The 18309-nt window shown below is 48.1% G+C and overlaps 2 protein-coding genes across 2 annotated transcripts in view; one reads left to right on the top strand and one right to left on the bottom strand.

The window, feature by feature from the left end:
* The window catches only part of NEU1 (neuraminidase 1), a 36590-nt gene extending 33035 nt beyond the window's left edge, over positions 1-3555 (top strand). Inside the window, exon 6 of the mRNA XM_082411554.1 lies at positions 1399-3555. Within this exon, the coding sequence (XP_082267680.1) occupies positions 1399-1412 (14 nt within the window). The 3' untranslated portion in view covers positions 1413-3555. The remainder of the gene's footprint in view (positions 1-1398) is intronic.
* Positions 3556-10483: 6928 nt separating this feature from the next.
* Positions 10484-12988, bottom strand: HSPA1B (heat shock protein family A (Hsp70) member 1B). The gene has a single exon (XM_082411545.1). The coding sequence runs from the start codon at positions 12766-12768 to the stop codon at positions 10843-10845; it is 1926 nt and encodes a 641-aa protein (XP_082267671.1). The 5' UTR covers positions 12769-12988; the 3' UTR covers positions 10484-10842.
* Positions 12989-18309: the final 5321 nt, after the last annotated feature.

Below are 18309 nucleotides of genomic sequence, written 5' to 3'. Positions count from 1 at the left end.
GGCAGTTTTAAGTGCATTTAAATATAGTTAAACCTAACAACTCCATAAGAGTAGGTACTCTTTGGGGCTTCCCTGGTGGTGCAGTGGTTAAGAATCCGCCTGCCGATGCAGGGGACACGGGTTCGAGCCCTGGCCCGGGTAGATCCCACATGCCGCGGAGCAATTCAGCCCGTTCGCCACAACTACTGAGCCTGCGCTCTAGAGCTCGCGAGCCACAACTACTGAGCCCACGTGCCACAACTACTGAAGCCAGCGCACCTAGAGCCCGTGCTCTGCAACAGGAGAAGCCACCGCAATGAGAAGCCCATGCACCGCCACGAAGAGGAGCCCCTGCTCACCGCAACCGGAGAAAGCCTGTGCGCAGCAACAAAGACCCAACACAACCAAAAATAAAAATAAAGAAATTTAAAAACAAAACAGTAGGTACTCTTTTATCCATTTACAAATGAGGAAATAGAGTGGCTAAGTAACTTAGCCAAAGTTGAACAGCTGTAAGTATTCAGTCTGGCTCCCTACATCTTAACCAGTCCCCTGTACTTCCTATGTGATACTGTCACCCTAGAAAAATGCACTTACAAATGCAAGTCCTCATGTACACTACCCAGAGACACCCATCAACCTAGAATTGTTGTTGTTTTTTTTTTTTTGCCTAAATAAAAATGGGCAGAAATGTGTTTGGAAGGGTAGAATCTAAACTATAGGGAAGTATGTGAACAAAAAAGAACCAAGCTGCAACATAACTACGTGGAGTATTAGTCCATATTTATGAAGCTCAAAAAGATACAAAACACAAAACCAAACAATATTTTAGGGACACATTCAATTCAGAGTACAAAGAAAAGCCAAAGAATGATACAGCCACAATTCAGCTGGGTGACATCCTCTGAGTGGGAGGGAGAAAAAGAAAAATGGAATCAAAGAAAGGTTTGCTTCAGTTATTGGAAATGTTTAAAGCTAGGCCATAGGTATATTATATACTAGACAGAAAGGAATTTGAATCCTGACTGACACTGATCTCGGAGAGACCAGTGAGTGGTCCTGAAGAGAGATCTTAGTTCCTGCCCGGGAATAGAACCTAGCCGCTAGTCCAGCAGGGGCTAGAGGCTAGAAGCAAAGTTCCCTGGCTCTTGCCCCATTTGAAAGCAAGAATGTTTCAAGGAGGCAACAACTGTAAGAACAGGTACAAAGTTTATTATTAGAGACACAGCACAAGTGGGAGAACAGCACACAGAGAAACAGTTTATTTAAGACAGAAGCAAGGCAGAAATACACGGAGAGAAAGGATATGGGTGTCCTCTCTAATGAGGAGTACCGTGAAAGGGTGATTTAAATCACATGTAGGACGGGTCTTCCGGGTCTTTGTTTACCTTTAGCCAATTATCGTTTCTTTTTTCACAGCTGACCAGTCCTAGACCCTCCCCAAGATGCGAGTGCAGCTTTTTGCCAAGATGGATTCCGCTGCAGAGGCCTGTGGGGGGTATGTCGACACTTATTATGGGGTGGTGCCCCCTCCCTTTTTGACCCCCAAGGAGCCTTCCTGCGCATGTGCAGACAGGGAAGTTTACCTTGACCTCAGGAATGCTCATCTTATCTCTTAACTTCAGCGGAGCTCAGCTTCTGCCACTTGCTTTGTCCTTGGAGTGTCTGGGTGAGAACCAAGCTTCAATTTTACTCCACTTGACAAACACCAGTGTCCAGCTCAGGGGCCTCAATACCTCCTATCTCTCTGACCTTAGGGAAATTATTTAACATCCCTGAGCTTTCCTCTCCTTGCTTGCAAGGTAGGGTAGATACATATCTACTTGGCAAGGTTTTAAGGATTCAATAAAATGAAACACATAAAAAGCCAACGACAGACCAAAGCACTAAATATATGGTGGCTGCTAAGATTATACAGAACCCGTGGTCAGAGAATAGCAATGGGAGCAGCTAACTGTGTCCTGTAGGGAGTACCAAACAGGGCAATTTCAAGGAGGGAAAAAAAAAAAGATCTGGCAAAGACGATTAAGGAAAATAAAAGTTGGAAAAAATCTTTGCTGAGTGGGGACCAAGCTGGAAACGTTCCATAGGAAAACAGATGCAAAAGATGTGCAGTATTTAAAAGATGAATTATTAGGTACACAAACTGGTACACTCCACCTGGAGTAGTGATGGCAGGTAGAGAAACAGGCACTCTGAAGGAGTCTGCTGTTACGAGTATAAACTGGGACAACTTTATGGAACATACATTACTACTTTAAATGCCCAAATCCTTTGACTCTGAAATTCTACTTTTGGAAATGTATTCTACAACACAACTTCAAATGGGTGCAAATTAATAGGGAATCAGCACTGGTATATACCATGACCAGAAGCTCAAACACCCCTTTACCAGAAGCTGGATAATTTACAATACAGCCTTACAGCAGCATACTCTGTACATGCTGGTGGGGAATCTCCTTTATGACGATGACAAATAGGAGCACGAAGTATGCTTTTTCCCCCATTTTTTTTACTGTGGTGAAATACACATAAAATTTACCATCTTTACCATTTTTTAAAAAATTTTTTATTGGGGTATCGTTGACTTACAATGTCGTGTTAGTTTCAGGTATACAGCAGAGTGAATCAGCTATACATATATCCACTCTTTTTTGTTACATTCTTTTCCCATATAGGCCATTACAGAGTATTGAGTAGAGTTCCCTGTGCTATACAATAGCACATTAGTTACTTTTTTTATATGTAGTAGCATGTATGTGTTAATCCTAATCTTCCAATTTATCCCCCTCCCCATCTTTACCACTTTTAAGCATACAGTTCAGTGGTAATAAACATTCATCACATTGAGCAACCATCATCACCATCCATCCCCGTGAACTCTTTTCATCTTCTAAAACAGAAACTCTATATCCATTAAACAGTAACTCTTCATTTCCTCATTCCCTGCACCTGGCAACCACCAGTATATGCTTCTAAAATATATCTGGACAACCTATGTTTTCACCAACTGATCAAAAGGAAAATTGGATGTCTGTGTTAATGGTGTCATAAAAACCTCAAATATTAGTATACTATCACAATCAATCTAGAAATTCTTAACATTGGTGTCAATATGTGGCAAATCTACTTTTTGTATGTCGCTGCAAAGAGGTACAGCTAGATGTCAACTGTGATGCTCATTCACTGGTGGTTAACCTTTCATGTCCCTAAATCTTTCTGTACCGTCTTGTTTTCACTGAGACCAATCTATTTTTTATTTGCTTTAAAATATTTTATTGGGCTTCCCTGGTGGCGCAGTGGTTGAGAATCTGCCTGCCAATGCAGGGGACACGGGTTCGAGCCCTGGTCTGGGAAGATCCCACATGCCGCGGAGCAACTAGGCCTGTGAGCCACAACTACTGAGCCTGCGCGTCTGGAGCCTGTGCTCCGCAACAAAAGAGGCCGCGACAGTGAGAGGCCCGCGCACCGCGATGAAGAGTGGCCCCCGCTTGCCACAACTAGAGAAAGCCCTCGCACAGAAATGAAGACCCAACACAGCCAAAAATAAATAAATAAATAAAAATAAATTAAAAATATATATATATATATTTTATTGGAATCCTTTGGATAGGACCAAGTAAAGGCCACCTAATTGAGTTTGGTCCCCAAATTTCTAGGCAGTCCCCTCCCTCCACCCCAGGAGGTTGACAGCTGCTCATGCCGGTTAATGCAGGAAAGATGTGAAGTTCCGAGGATCTGTCCAACACCAGGTAGAGAACATCCTTTGTGTCAGCAAAATTCTAAAATTTCATAAAAGCAACACATATTAGGAACATGCAAGCAACTGGCAGTAAAGCATGAATCTAGGGCTTCCCTGGTGGCGCAGTGGTTAAGAATCTGCCTGCCAACGCAGGGGACACGGGTTCGAGCCCTGGTCCGGGAAGATCCCACATGCCGCGGAGAAACTAAGCCCATGTGCCACAACTACTGAGCCTGCGCTCTAGAGCCCGCGTGCCACAACTACTGAAGCCCGAGCGCCTAAAGCCCGTGCTCCACAACAAGAGAAACCACCACAAGAAGAAGCCCTCGCACTGCAACGAAGACCCAATGCAGCCAAAAATAAGTAAATAAAATAAATTATTTTTAAAAAGCATGAATCATAGATACAGAATAGATTGGTAGTTATCAGAGAGAAAGGTGGTTAGGCAAAAAGGATCAGTTGCATGGTGACTAGACTTACTGTGGTGATCGCTTTCTAGTGTATATAAATATCCAAAACGTTATGTTCCTGAAACTAATGTAGTTATATACCAGTTTTACTTTAAAAAAAGAAAGGTCTGGGTGGGCAGGGGAATTGCCACACAGGGTGGAAAGAAGCATAAGAGTGGATCAGGTGGTTTCAAAGATCCTCAGAGAAGTTCTCAGAGACTCTAGTCCAACCAGGTCATCATTACCACTCTGGAGATGGTAGGAAAACCAGCAAGAGACTTACCACAGTACCCAGGCAGAAGGCACGCTACTCTCCACTTCTTGTCACTCTCCACTTCTTGTCACAGCTTGTTGATGAAGTGGCAGGAACCATTACCTGGGCATCCCAGCCATCCCAACAGCACTTCTCCAAGAGGAGAACTCCAAACTTTAGGCCTTCAGCCACCAGGCTATCCCTGAATCTCTGTGAAGGGGCACTGCCCCGGCTGGGCTTCCAAAGCTCTCAAGCTAGAAAGATGAAAGCAGGACCACCGATGAGAAATACAAGCAGAGAGCTACAGCCCTCCCATTGGCTCCTCTCAAAAATCCAAGTATCCAGTTCCCCAAATGAGTCAGAAATTAATTTTGACATCAGGACCAGCATCAGAGACTCTAGTCTGAGAAATCATCATCCCCAATTTAGGGAGACCTGGATCAAGGGAAGCCATTATGGGGAGGAATCTAGAACATTCAAAAACAACAGCCCCCGTATAAGGATCTAGCAAATTAAGAATTCAGGGACGGGAAGTTCAGGAGAGAAAAGAAGTAGGAAACAAACTTAGAACTGCGGAGAACAGCTCCATCAAGGAAGCCCAGCATGCAGGGTAGTTTATAGTAGTAAAACAGGTGGAGAAAGCAGGTTTAGCAAGGCTTAAACAAAACTCTGGGGAGTTAAAAAAGTGAGACACTTGAGAGCGCCCGCACACCTAACACTCACCTTTATTCAAAAATAACACACCGGTCGGTGAACGTCTTAATTCCCTAATGGAGAAACGAGACACACGAATAAGTGGCTCCCCCGAGCCCAAATACTAGGGATCCCAACCCGGGGGATGGAGGTGGTCAGCGCGCTGCGGTGATGGCGTCAGCGAGACACTCAGAATCACCTGGGGTCATCATCATCCCCGTCCTCCCCCAGTACAACCACCAGCCACTCCATATCGCACAATCCACTCACCCTCGAGGCGCTGCGGACCCTCCTTCGAGAATCAGGGGCCTGGGAAGAAACCAGTGAGTTAGCAGAAGCCAGGGCGACTACCACACGAGTCCCCCCTGTCCTGGGCTGCGTCAGTTCCAAGCAGTGGTGTCACAGAGACATCAGAAATTCTAGTCTGTAATGATAGCTCATCCTGCTCAGCCCGAGACTTCGGTCCCCTCAGTGTCCAACACGGCCCTGAGGTACTGAGGTACCTGTACGCCGGCAGCTGTGCAAAGATAGCGCAGGCGGTAGCCTTCCTTTTCCGCCAGGCGGATCCCAAAGCCACCATCTTCGCCATCCACGAGTTCACTGCACAAAGAGAACGACAAGGCCTGGGCCAGGGCCGTTTATTTACGGCGGCGTGGCGTCGGGGCCTGACGGGCCTATAGCTGTCTTCTGAGAGGCCTGTCTCGATCCTCAGAATTTTCCCCATCGCTTGTCCAAACAAGACTAAAGTTATGTGAAAGAGAGGCCATGAGTGAACGTTTCACATTTTTCTGGGCAAATATTCGGAGATGTTTTGTGAATTTTGAAAAACAAAAAACAGGTGACTTTACTGGCCAGGCCGGAGAAGTCCGCGACGCTGCCAAGTGCGCGCGCAGCTGAACGCTCTTCCTGGGTGGCCTCCCAGATAGTCCTGTCCCTGCTTGTGTAACCAAGGGACTTCGCTCTAGTTCTCAATTGTCCCGGTTTGGATTCGGGGGTCCCTCCAAGGGACTGCCACCCTCCTCTGTCTAGCCAGCGAAATCTGAATTTGCAAGACCTGTCAGGTACATTAAACTTCCTGTCCTTTTTTTTTTTTTTTAAAAAACACCTTTATTAAGGTATAATTGTGTCCACTGAAAAAAAATGTACGTCCTAAAAGTTGAGAATCTGTTTTATTTGGTGGATAAAACTGAGGACTTAGGCCTGGTCGCAGCCTCTCAGCTCTGAAGAGGTAAGGGAGAAGCTAGGCTATATAAGAGTTTTTGCGACAAAGATCGGGTAGTCGGCACTTCATAAGATTACTGTCAGTTAGAGAAAACAAGGGATTTCCCTGGTGGCGCAGTGGTAAAGAATCTGCCTGCCAATGCAGGGGAAACGGGTTCGATCCCTGGTCCAGGAAGATCGCACATGCCGCGGAGCAACTAAGCCCCTGCGCCACAACTACTGAGCGTACGGCCTGCGTGTCACAGCTACTGAAGCCCGCGCATCTAGAGCCCGTGCTCCGCAACAAAAAGGAGCCACCACAATGAGAAGCCCACGCACCACAACGAAGAGTAGACCCTGATTGCTGCAGCTAGAGAAGGCCCTCCCGCAGCAGAGAAGACCCAATGCAGCCAAAAATAAAAAAATAAATAAATTAAAATAGAAAATTAAAGAACCCCATACTGTTCTCCATAGTGGCTGTATCTATTTACATTCCCACCAACAGTGCAAGAGTGTCCCCTTTTCTCCACACTCTCTCCAGCATTTGTTGTTTGTAGATTTTCTGATGATTCCCACCCTAACTGGTGTGAGGTGATACCTCATTGTAGCTTTTTTTTTTTTTAACATCTTTATTGGAGTATAATTGCTTTACAATGGTGTGTTAGTTTCTGCTATATAACAAAGTGAATCAGATATACATATACATATATCCCCATATCTCCTCCCTCTTGCTTCTCCCTCCCACCCTCCGTATCCCACCCCTCTAGGTGGACACAAAGCACAGAGGTGATCTCCCTGTGCTATGTGGCTGCTTCCTACTAGCTAGCTATTTTACATTTGGTAGTGTATATGTGTCCACTATGGAGAACAGTGTGGAGGTTCCTTAAAAAACTAAAAATAGCCTTACCATATGATCCAGCAATCCCACTACTGGGCATATACCCAGAGAAAACCATAATTCAAAAAGACACATGCACCCCAATGTTTATTGCAGTACTATTTACAATGGCCAGGTCATGGAAGCAACCTAAATGCCCATCGACAGACGAATGGATAAGGAAGATGTGGTACAGATATACAATGGAATATTACTCAGCCATAAAAAGGAACGAAATTGGGTCATTTGTAGAGATGTGGATGGATCTAGAGATTGTCATACAGAGTGAAGTAACTCAGAAAGAGAAAAACAAATATCGTATATTAACGCATATATGTGGAACCTAGAAAAATGGTACAGATGAACCGGTTTGCAGGGCAGAAATAGAGACACAGATGTAGAGAACAAATGTATGGACACCAAGGGGGGAAAGTGGCAGGGGGGGATGGTGGTGGGATGAACTGGGAGGTTGGGATTGACATGTATACACTAATATGTGTAAAATAGATAACTAATAAGAACCTGCTGTATAAAAAATAAATTAAATTAAATTTTTTAAAAAATTAAAGCAAACCAGACATCTCAAGTTAATGAATTTAACTAAACATGCCGCAACAAAGATCCCATGTGCCGCTACTAAGACCTGGCGCAGCCCAAAATAAATATTATTTTAAAAATCTCTTCCAAGAATCCTGTAGTATTCATCTGTTTATTTGACACATTTCTCAGCTCCCAGTGGTTGAGTTCCGCCTGTGGTTGATGTTGCAAAGTGATTTTAAGTTCCAGGAAGTGTATATGTACAGGTAGGTGATGACTTCTCATATTCTAAAGTGGCTGTTTTTATTGGCCGCGGCGCGCCGCTTGCAGGATCTTAGGACTGAACCCAGGCCCGCAGTGAAAGCGCCGAGTCCTAACCACTGGACAAGAAAATTTCCTGATGTTGCTTTTTAATGAACCGTTTCCCTAATGAGGACTCATGAAAGTAGTTGGCCCAGCCTCAGGAATTCTCTTCTTTGGCCCGTTAAGCCGTTGCTGGCGATTTCCCTAACCTTTATCATCGCTGCTGCTGCCAGTGAATCAACACTTTAAGGCCGTGGAAGGCTTCCAGCACTGGTTCACAGCAGAAAGCCCCTTGCCACCAGCTGCTGCTCCTGGAAGCACTGACACCTTCCTGTCCTGCCTCTCTTGGGTCCCCATACCTCTAAAAACATAATCAGGAGTAGCCTCTGGTGCAGTGGCTTTTTCTCAACTTTGGCTGAAACACTGAGACAATTTTAATTCTATACAATTTCTTGGCCTACTTCCAGAGACTCTGATTCTTCCGGGACCGGTATCAGTATTTCTTTTTTCTTTTTTCTTTTTTTTTTTTAAATAAATTTATTTATTTATTTATTTATGGCTGCGTTGGGTCTTCGTTGCTGCACGCGGGCTTTCTCTAGTTGTGGTGAGTGGGGGCTACTCTCCGTTGCGGTGCGCAGGCTTCTCATTGCGGTGTGTTGTCTTGTTGTGGAGCACGGGCTCTAGGCACGCAGGCTTCAGGAGTTGTGGCTCCCAGGCTCGAGAGTGCAGGCTCAGTAGTTGTGGCGCACGGGCTTAGTTGCTCTGCAACATGTGGTATCTTCCCGGACAAGGACTCGAACCCGTGTCCCCTGCATTGGCAGGCGGATTCTTAACCACTGTGCCACCAGGGAATCCCGGTATCAGTATTTCTTTAGCTTCCCAAATGGTCTCAGTATACCACTGGGTTGGAGAACCATGGCTCCAGTGATTTGAAGTTACAAGGTTTATTCCCTCTATTGCTTGGCTGGCTAAATTTTTTAAAAGTTAAGCAAGCCCCCAATTTCTGCTTCTGCAGCAGTTAAACTGCACATACTATATGCTATGGTCAGAGCCTATAATATTACAGTGCACCTATCTTGTAAGTAACACCGGCCTTTGAGAATTGGCCCAGGAACCAAAACTATACTATTTCCTTTACAAGCTTTTCCTTTACAAGGCTTCCCATTCTTTGTCATTTCCTAAGATGTTTCAATTTCCCAGAGAGGAAGGATTTATTGAAAGATAAAACACAGGGAACTTTAATTTGATTCTGGAGTAGATACTCCCAGGCTCAGTTTTTAGAAGGAACAAGGTTGGGATTTATCAGGCTAGAGGAAGTGTTAAGGACGTTTAACTGCTCCAGTGAGAAGCAGCCCCTAGGGAAGGGCTTGTGTGGGAGGAACGCCCATCTCCCCATCTTCCCAGATCTATGCTGCACAGCTTTTATTTCCTCTTCGTTCATAATTAAATGTGCTATTAAGTTGCTTCTGTTTTGAGACTGTCCATGAAAAGAACAAAAAGGCTACTGATTGTTAAAACTGGGGTAAAACCACCACTTACAGCCAGACAGGAACCACCCACGCTAGCCCCAGTGTTCAGGCAGTGTGAAAAAACCCTGGCCCCCAAATCATCACTTGTCCCTGCCTAGTTTTGCTCTGGATATAGCTTAAGTGACCACCTCCACATGCTACCTATGAAAAAAAAAAAACTTTACAATACCTAAGCTAGAGGGTGGTGTGATGAGAACTACTGAGGATTACAGGAGGGACTCAGAGAACCAGGTGCAGTGCCTGGCCCATTCCTCTTTATTGCCATGCCCCCAAACTCTCAGTATCTCACTCCCCCAGACCCTCAGTTGAATAACTGCAGCTCCAGTGACCTTCACTGAACATGTTGCTTGCCTATAGCACATTTCTGCTCAAGTGATCTAGATCTTTGGAACTGAGGCCACTCAGACAAATGCTTTATTTTGAAAGGAGCCAACCAAAACTAAGAGGCTAAGTAATTTGCACTAAGTCACTCAAGTGGGATTTATAAAACAGAGTATGAATCTGCATCTCATTTTTACTGTTTCGTCCACCCCTAAATTCATAACTTAAATAAAAGCCTGGAAGACTCACAGGTCTAGTAAGAAATGAACAGCTCTGCACACAGTGAGTGCAAGACCCTAAGGAACCATGAACCCCTCTCAACACTGCCTTTGACACCACAACAATCTCTCCTCCCCAAAACCCTACTGCAGCTCCCATCCCTACTTTTACCTAAAACAAACCCCACCCCAATCAAAATGGGCACTTGGAATTTGTTTTCTGTCCTGGATGTGATTTACCACCTACAGTAAAGTCCCAACAAAAACAGCCATACCCACGGCTCCTAATACGTATGATACTCTCTTCAGAAGTACAGCCCTTTCATGGTCTATGGGTTTCAGAGAAGAGACTATTATCCCTCCCCAAATAAAAGCAGACATACATATTTAACATTTTATTCTTATTCCTTAAGCATACAAGTTTTTAATTCCATGAGTTTTGGTATGTTTACAAAGCAAAAAATAGGACAGAAGGTGGCAGTGTTAATCCATTTGAGAGAGGGAAAAACAAAAAAGGAAAGCGACCCTTACAGTACCAACTTACATGAAACGCAAATCATTCTGGTGAACGCATTGGTTATAACATACAGAAATAACAAAGACAAGCAAGCTAATTATTCAAGGTTAAAAGCTAACCTTAGAATGAACTGCTATAGTAGAGGACTAACATACAGGGAAATACCAAGGTCCTTGGGTCTCCTCTGTCTCAAAGAGGAATACAGAGAAACAATAGTAAGTCCCCTAATCCACCTCCTCAATGGTGGGGCCAGACCCAGAGCCCCCTTTAGGGGCCTGGGCCCCAAAGCCGCCAGCCCCGGGGCCACCCGCCCCCTGGTACAGTCCGCTGATGATGGGGTTACACACCTGCTCCAGCTCCTTCCTCTTGTGCTCAAACTCGTCCTTCTCGGCCAAGGTGTTGGCGTCCAGCCAGGAAATCACCTCCTGGCACTTGTCCAGCACCTTCTTCTTGTCGGCCTCGCTGATCTTGCCCTTCAGCCCCTCATCCTCCACGGCGCTCTTCATGTTGAAGGCGTACGACTCCAGGGCGTTCTTGGCAGACACCCTCTCGCGCTGGACCTCGTCCTCGGCTTTGTACTTCTCCGCCTCCTGCACCATGCGCTCGATATCCTCCTTGCTCAGCCGGCCCTTGTCGTTGGTGATGGTGATCTTGTTGGCCTTGCCCGTGCTCTTGTCCATGGCCGTGACGTTCAGGATGCCATTGGCGTCGATGTCGAAGGTCACCTCGATCTGGGGCACTCCCCTGGGGGCCGGTGGGATGCCGCTCAGCTCGAAGCGCCCCAGCAGGTTGTTGTCCCGCGTCATGGCCCTCTCGCCCTCGTACACCTGGATCAGCACGCCGGGCTGGTTGTCCGAATAGGTGGTGAAGATCTGCGTCTGCTTGGTGGGGATGGTGGAGTTGCGCTTGATCAGGGCAGTCATCACGCCCCCAGCCGTCTCCAGCCCCAGCGACAGGGGAGCCACGTCCAGCAGCAGCAGGTCCTGCACGTTCTCAGACTTGTCTCCCATCAGGATGGCTGCCTGCACCGCCGCCCCATAGGCCACCGCCTCGTCGGGGTTGATGCTCTTGTTGAGGTCGCGCCCGTTGAAGAAGTCCTGCAGCAGCTTCTGCACCTTGGGGATGCGGGTGGAGCCCCCCACCAGGACCAGGTCTTGGATCTGAGCCTTGTCCAGCTTGGCGTCGCGCAGAGCCTTCTCCACCGGCTCCAGGGTGCTCCGGAACAGGTCCGAGCACAGCTCTTCGAACCGCGCCCTGGTGATGGACGTGTAGAAGTCGATGCCCTCGAACAGGGAATCGATCTCCAGGCTGGCCTGGGTGCTGGACGACAGGGTCCTCTTGGCCCTCTCGCAGGCGGTGCGCAGTCGCCTCACGGCCCGCTTGTTCTGGCTGATGTCCTTCTTGTGCTTCCTCTTGAACTCCTCCACGAAGTGGTTCACCAGCCTGTTGTCGAAGTCCTCCCCACCCAGGTGGGTGTCCCCGGCCGTGGCCTTCACCTCGAAGATGCCGTCGTCGATCGTCAGGATGGACACGTCGAACGTGCCCCCGCCCAGGTCAAAGATGAGCACGTTGCGCTCCCCCTTGCCCGTCCGGTCCAGGCCGTAGGCGATGGCGGCAGCCGTGGGCTCGTTGATGATCCTCAGCACGTTCAGCCCCGCGATCACCCCCGCATCCTTGGTGGCCTGGCGCTGCGAGTCGTTGAAGTAGGCCGGCACGGTGATCACCGCGTTGCTCACCGGGTGGCCCAGGTACGCCTCGGCGATCTCCTTCATCTTGGTCAGCACCATCGACGAGATCTCCTCGGGGTAGAACGCCTTGGTCTCCCCCTTGTAGCTCACCTGCACCTTGGGCTTGTCACCATCGTTGATCACCCGGAAAGGCCAGTGCTTCATGTCCGACTGCACCACAGGGTCGCCGAACTTGCGGCCGATCAGCCGCTTCGCGTCAAACACGGTGTTCTGTGGGTTCAGCGCCACCTGGTTCTTGGCCGCGTCGCCGATGAGCCGCTCGGTGTCCGTGAAGGCCACGTAGCTGGGGGTGGTGCGGTTGCCCTGATCGTTGGCGATGATCTCTACTTTGCCGTGCTGGAACACCCCCACGCAGGAGTAGGTGGTGCCCAGATCGATGCCAATGGCCGTGCTTTTCGCCATGCCGGTGTCCCGCCCTCTCGGCTCCGCAACGAACTTCAGACCTGAAAACGGCCAACGAGTTCAGCGACGAGGAGCTCGGTCCTTTCGGAATCCGAAAACTGAACGCGCCGGTGCCGCTCGGGGTGGTCCTCGCAGATAGTGTGTCTGCGGAAGCTGCGCTCACCAACCGCACCAATCCTAGCAGCTCTCTCCAGGCTTGCCGTTTCTCTGAGGGCGGCTCTGTGTTTATGGTTTTTCATCAAGCTCCGCCTTTTCCCTCCTCAGCCAATCACAGAGCTCAGTGCGGCTGCCGGGTCGGGAATATTCCAGGGGTTTCGCCTCAGGTCCTGCCCCCTGGTTTTCTGGGACCAATCAGCCCCCTGGGTGCCGCCCCTCCCAGAACTCTCCAGACTCTTCTGGGATTCGCTGGAGGAAACTGGAGTCCTAAGGGAAGGGGGGAGAGGCGCCGGGAAGAGTCGTTGTTGACTCCGGCCACCCAGTCTCCGTTTCCCTGGCGAGCCGCCTGCCAAGTAGTTGGATGTCGACCGGAAGGATGAGCACTAGGCTTGTAATAAGTAGGGCGGTGAGAGGTTCGTGGGGCTCAAATAAGTTTGATTGTTTAAAGTAGGATTAGGGGGTACACGATTCCGGGGAGACCCAAATTACAGAACGATCCGGAGTTTCTCTAAGAGGGTGGGGTATCTGTGGCCCAAAGAGACGCTGATTGGAGCCTGACGCTGATGGAAGCAGCCGCGTTTGGGCCGGTTCGCGGAGGGGCCGGGCTGCCTGAGAATTGCCTTGGCCATCCCGGCGTTTTTCCCATCTTATTTTTAAAATAGGAAGGACAAGGAAAGAGATAATGCAGTATAGTTTTGGCGTCATCTTTAGCCCTATATGGATGGAATATCTGGGGATGGGAAAATTTGAATTTTCAAAAGAAAAGTAATCAGGTAAACAGACGGTTCTTAAATTGGAGAAGGTTCCCAACGCCTTAGAAGGGACGTTTTCGGTCAGGGGCGTGGGGAGGGAAGGGCAGGGTTGGATCCACTGCGCCCCTGTCCCCGCCCAGAACCGCTCCCGTTTTCCTCGGGCTGGACTGGGGCTTGAGGAAGAAAAAAAATCTCTGTAGAAATTCAGCTATCATTAGGCCTTTGGGGCTCTCCCAGTTCCTCATCTTTCCCAGCCTGGGGTCCGGGCCACTCCCCTGTTTCCTTTCTGCCTTCTTCATTCCTGGTTCAGCCTCGGATGATTGGTGGTGCCAGGATTAATCTGAGTCCGGAATTCGGCCTTCTGCCTTGTCACTTGCAGCCTCTAGGCTGTCCACCGCTTTAAAATAAATGTGATGTGGTGGTGAGCCTGCGAGGGCGGGGCGGGAATGTTTACTCCTCTTTAACAGCATCATATGCTACAGCAGGTTGGCAGGTGGCTCACTTGAAAGCAAACTGGTCGGGATGGTGCTGTAAAGTGGGAGAGGTTGGCGGGACCCAGATTCTAGCTCCTTTAAAACTTCAGATTTTTTGCTGTGCACGTAATTCTTCCATTTAGTTTTTTTTTTTAATTAATTAATTTTTATTTTTATTTTAGTTTTGGCTGTGTTGGGTCTTCGTTTCTGTACGAGGGCTTTCTCTAGTTGTGGCGAGCGGGGGCCACTCTTCATCGCGGTGCGTGGGCCTCTCACTTCCGCGGCCTCTCCTGTTGCGGAGCACAGGCTGCAGATGCGCAGGCTCAGTAGTTGTGGCTCACGGGCCCAGTTGCTCCTTGGCATAGTGGGATCTTCCCAGACCAGGGCTCGAACCCGTGTTCCCTGCATTGGCAGGCAGACTCTCAACCACTGCGCCACCAGGGAAGCCGGTTCCATTTAGTTTTTTAGCTTGGATTTCAACTTTCTGTGCGTTACCTTCCTTCCTGTTTTAGATACAATTATATTTGGTAATTTGTTTTGGCCTTTGTTTTTTCATCCTTTGTGTGAAATGCCAGACCCCTTGTTAGGCGCCTAAAATGAAAATGTGAGGGACATTTAAGCAACAGTGCTGGGTTCACAACCCACAGAAAAATAGACTTATTGCTGTACTCACATGTCTTGAGCATAGAAAACGTAAGAGCAGAAGTGGGAGGAGGCAGGGGATTTTTTTCTATTTGTTTATTTATTTATTTATTTTGGCTGCGTTGGGTCTTCATCGCTGCACGCAAGCTTTTCTCTCGTTGCGGTGAGCAGGGGATACTCTTTGTTGTGCTGCGCGGGCTTCTCGTTGCGGTGGCTTCTCTCGTTGTGGAACACGGGCTCTAGAGCACAGGCTCAGTAGTTGTAGCGCACGGGCTCAGTTGCTCCTCGGCATGTGGGCATGAACCCATGTCCCCTGCATTGGCAGGCAGATTCCTCTTTTTTTAAAATATAAATTTATTTATTTATTTATTTATTTATTTATGGCTGTGTTGGGTCTTCGTTGCTGAGCAGGGGCTTTGTCTAGTTGCGGGGAGCTACTCTTCATTGTGGTACGCGGGCTTCTCATTGGGTGACTTCTGTTGTTGGGAGCATGGGCTCTAGGCACGCGGGCTTCAGTAGTTATGGCACGTGGGCTCAGTAGTTGTGGCTCGCAGGCTCTAGAACACAGCTTCAGTAGTTGTGGCGTACGGGCTTTGTTGTTCTGCAGCATGTGGGATCTTCCCCGACCAGGGCTCGCACCCGTGTCTTCTGCATTGGCAGGTCGATTCTTAACCACTGCACCACCAGGGAAGCCCAGCAGGCAGTTTCTGATGAAGGGAAGAAATCTTGCTTTTGAACACTTTTGCTCAATTGGCATTCTTTACACACACACCTGTCCATCCATACACCTTTTCCTGGAATCCAAGGGTATTCATTTGTTTATTCTATAATTTGCTCAGGCTAATCTAAACTGATATTGCAAAAAGATTGCTTTAACAAACCTGTGTGTCTTTCTCTGTGCAGGTAGGTGATAACTTTTTTTACTTTCAGATGTGACTCCCTAAATGAATCACCTCCTTTATCTAGTCAAACTGGCCAAACTTCAGGAATTTTCCATTTCTTTATGCATTATCTGGCTGGGTATTCCCCAAACTTACATCTTAGCTGCCCAGTATAGGAACACTTCCAGAGATCCTTAACCTCACCCCCTCCTTCTGGAAGCTTCCTCACCATCAGCTGCTACCAGCAGCACTTCTGGATTCACTTTTTCCTTCTCTCCAAATTTGCAGTTGTATTCCTCTGTTGGCTTGAAGCAAAGGGTATCACTGTCTCCATTGCCAGGCAGGTAGAGGATGTGAGAGGGCCTCAAATCTTGTGGCTGCTGGCTTAGCAGAAAAAAAGCCACTCGAAAATGCTGTTTTTCTTGAATCGGGCAGTCAGCCGCACATCGTATTTGACCTACCTTTTGCATTAAGTTTCTCTCTGTGGACTGGCCTGTAAACCTAAACGTCTATATTCCTTTTCCATTTCCTACAAGGGGAGAGTCTCCTGAATTTTGTCTTTCCTTTTGCACTGGACACTTCCCAATGCAGAAACTCAGTTACCGGTTTAATTGATGTCTAAGGAGATTATATGAACCCCAAGAGATTTTTCAGAACTTTAGTTTGATTAGCTTTGGAATTAGGTTTTTATCGGGTTTGGTGTTTGGAAGGATCAAGGCTCAGGTTCCCCAAGCCTGACGGGCTGTCAGGTAAAATTTAAGGGTGGGGGATGGGGGAGAGAGTGCCAAGAAACCTGACCGCTGGCGGCAGGAAGTATGGGGGAGGGGAACCCCGCAAGGCTGCGGGATCTTGTTTCTTCTCTGTCCTTTTGCCTACAGTTTTTCAAACAGTATCGTTTTCTCCTCAATTCTATTTGTTTTCAAAGATATTATAATTCTAGGTTTATCAGAAGAACGCAAAAGAGATAACTGATATGAAACCTAGAGCCTGGCATTTTTAACCATCAAATGGCAAAGGCTTCAAAGACCTGGGAACCCTGCTAATTTCCAGCAGCATGGAAAAAAACCTGGGTTTGCGTCTGGACTCTACTTCGTTGTTGAGGCTGTTTTTCTTCTTTCTTTCACAATGAAGTACTTGTAAGTTAACTAAATTACACGTCTCTGTATCTCTAAATTAGAATTAACAATATTTATTTCATAGGATAACTACAAGGATAATACTTATAAGGCCTTAGTTCAGTGTCTGTGACAAGAGTAGTGCTCAAAACTTTGCTCCCTTCTCCCTTCTTTTGTTGGGGTCCCACACTCTCTCAGGTCTGATATATCTCAATCATTCTTACTGAAGGTTGGGGGTTAATACCAGGACTATAGTATTACTTTCAGTTTACCATAGAAACTATTTTAAGATTTTTAGGCAGAGCCCTTCAGCCAAACCTTTCCATTTTCAAACATAAGCACAAAAGATCAGAGGTTTAGTGGCTTGGTCTGGTCACCTAGACAGATAATTACAGAACCGGTGACTGAACCTACATGTCCTCATACTTTCTATTTTGGACTCCTCCCAATGCTGGCACATAGACCTTACCCGTTCACTCTAAAAAGAAGAAAACAAATGGCCATAGAAGAAGATAGTTAAGAGGGAATGTCAGGGCTCTGCGCGCACCCTGGGCACCATGGGGGTATGTGACCAGCAGGTATTCCCCTCCAGGCTGTTGCTTCTGACTCACAACCATCTCCCCCATCGCCCCCCCACTACCCCACCCTTCCAGCTTCTCCCAGAACCGTCTCCTCTTCCCTTCATCCCAGACTGGTCGGTTGTTATGAGGGGAAAGGAGGGGGGGGGCCCGTTACTAAGGCTAGCCTGGCACCCAGTTCAAAGAATCTCCTGGAAACTAAATGTAGAGCCGTGACTAAGCTTGATATCCTAGAGTGGGGTTGGGGGGTAGGGAGACTTGGGTGGGGCAGTTTGTTTGTTGAGGACTGTTCCTACGAGTCAGTCCCCGCCTTCGAGCCCAGAGAACTCCAGAAAGTTCCTCGCACAGCCTGAAACGGGGGCAAGGAGCCAGAAGCCGTAAGACCCCGATAAAATAGGGCGGGGCGGGGCCTGACGGTAGGGCTGGCCGCGGAGCTGCCTGTCCGGTGCCGGCGTTTTTCGGTTGTTTTTTCAAAATGGGCTTAAAGAAGTAAATAAAGGAGAGACCTTTAGAGTTTCACTCAAACTCGCTAATTTATTGGATGAAAACACTGGAAAAGTTCATAACTGATACAAGGAAGCCGGATGAACTGGTGGCCAGACGGGAGAAGGCCCCACCGCCCTGGGCAGGGACAGACCATAGATGGGAGCTTGCTGGCTTCTCTCTGCCGCTTCCCCACCCGACTCTAGTCCCTGGTTCTCGTGGGGACGTTTGGAGGGGTAAAGTGGTCTAAGACCCTCGGGGGTGATTCTGGTCTTCCGAACTCCCCCCGCCTTCCCACCCTGTTTGCCCCGTTGTGCCCTCCCTCCTCCCCCGCTGTGCCCTCTGCTCCGATCCTCTGCTGGGCTGGACAGGGGCCCGCGGGGGTGGGGCGGGTTGACCTCGGCATCCCGAATTCGCGGCGCTACGTGACCCCTTAACGTCTCCAAATGAGCTGGAGCTAG

This window comes from Balaenoptera physalus (assembly GCF_965194825.1).
Source record: "Balaenoptera physalus genome assembly, chromosome: 11".
Lineage (NCBI taxonomy): Eukaryota > Metazoa > Chordata > Mammalia > Artiodactyla > Balaenopteridae > Balaenoptera > Balaenoptera physalus.
The sequence above is the reverse complement of the archived record's forward strand: the minus strand, read 5'-3'. Positions and strand labels throughout refer to the sequence as shown.

Bases quoted from the DNA above. Each gene is read 5' to 3' on its own strand.
- HSPA1B (XM_082411545.1), bottom strand. From the start codon at position 12,768: ATGGCGAAAAGCACGGCCATTGGCATCGATCTGGGCACCACCTACTCC.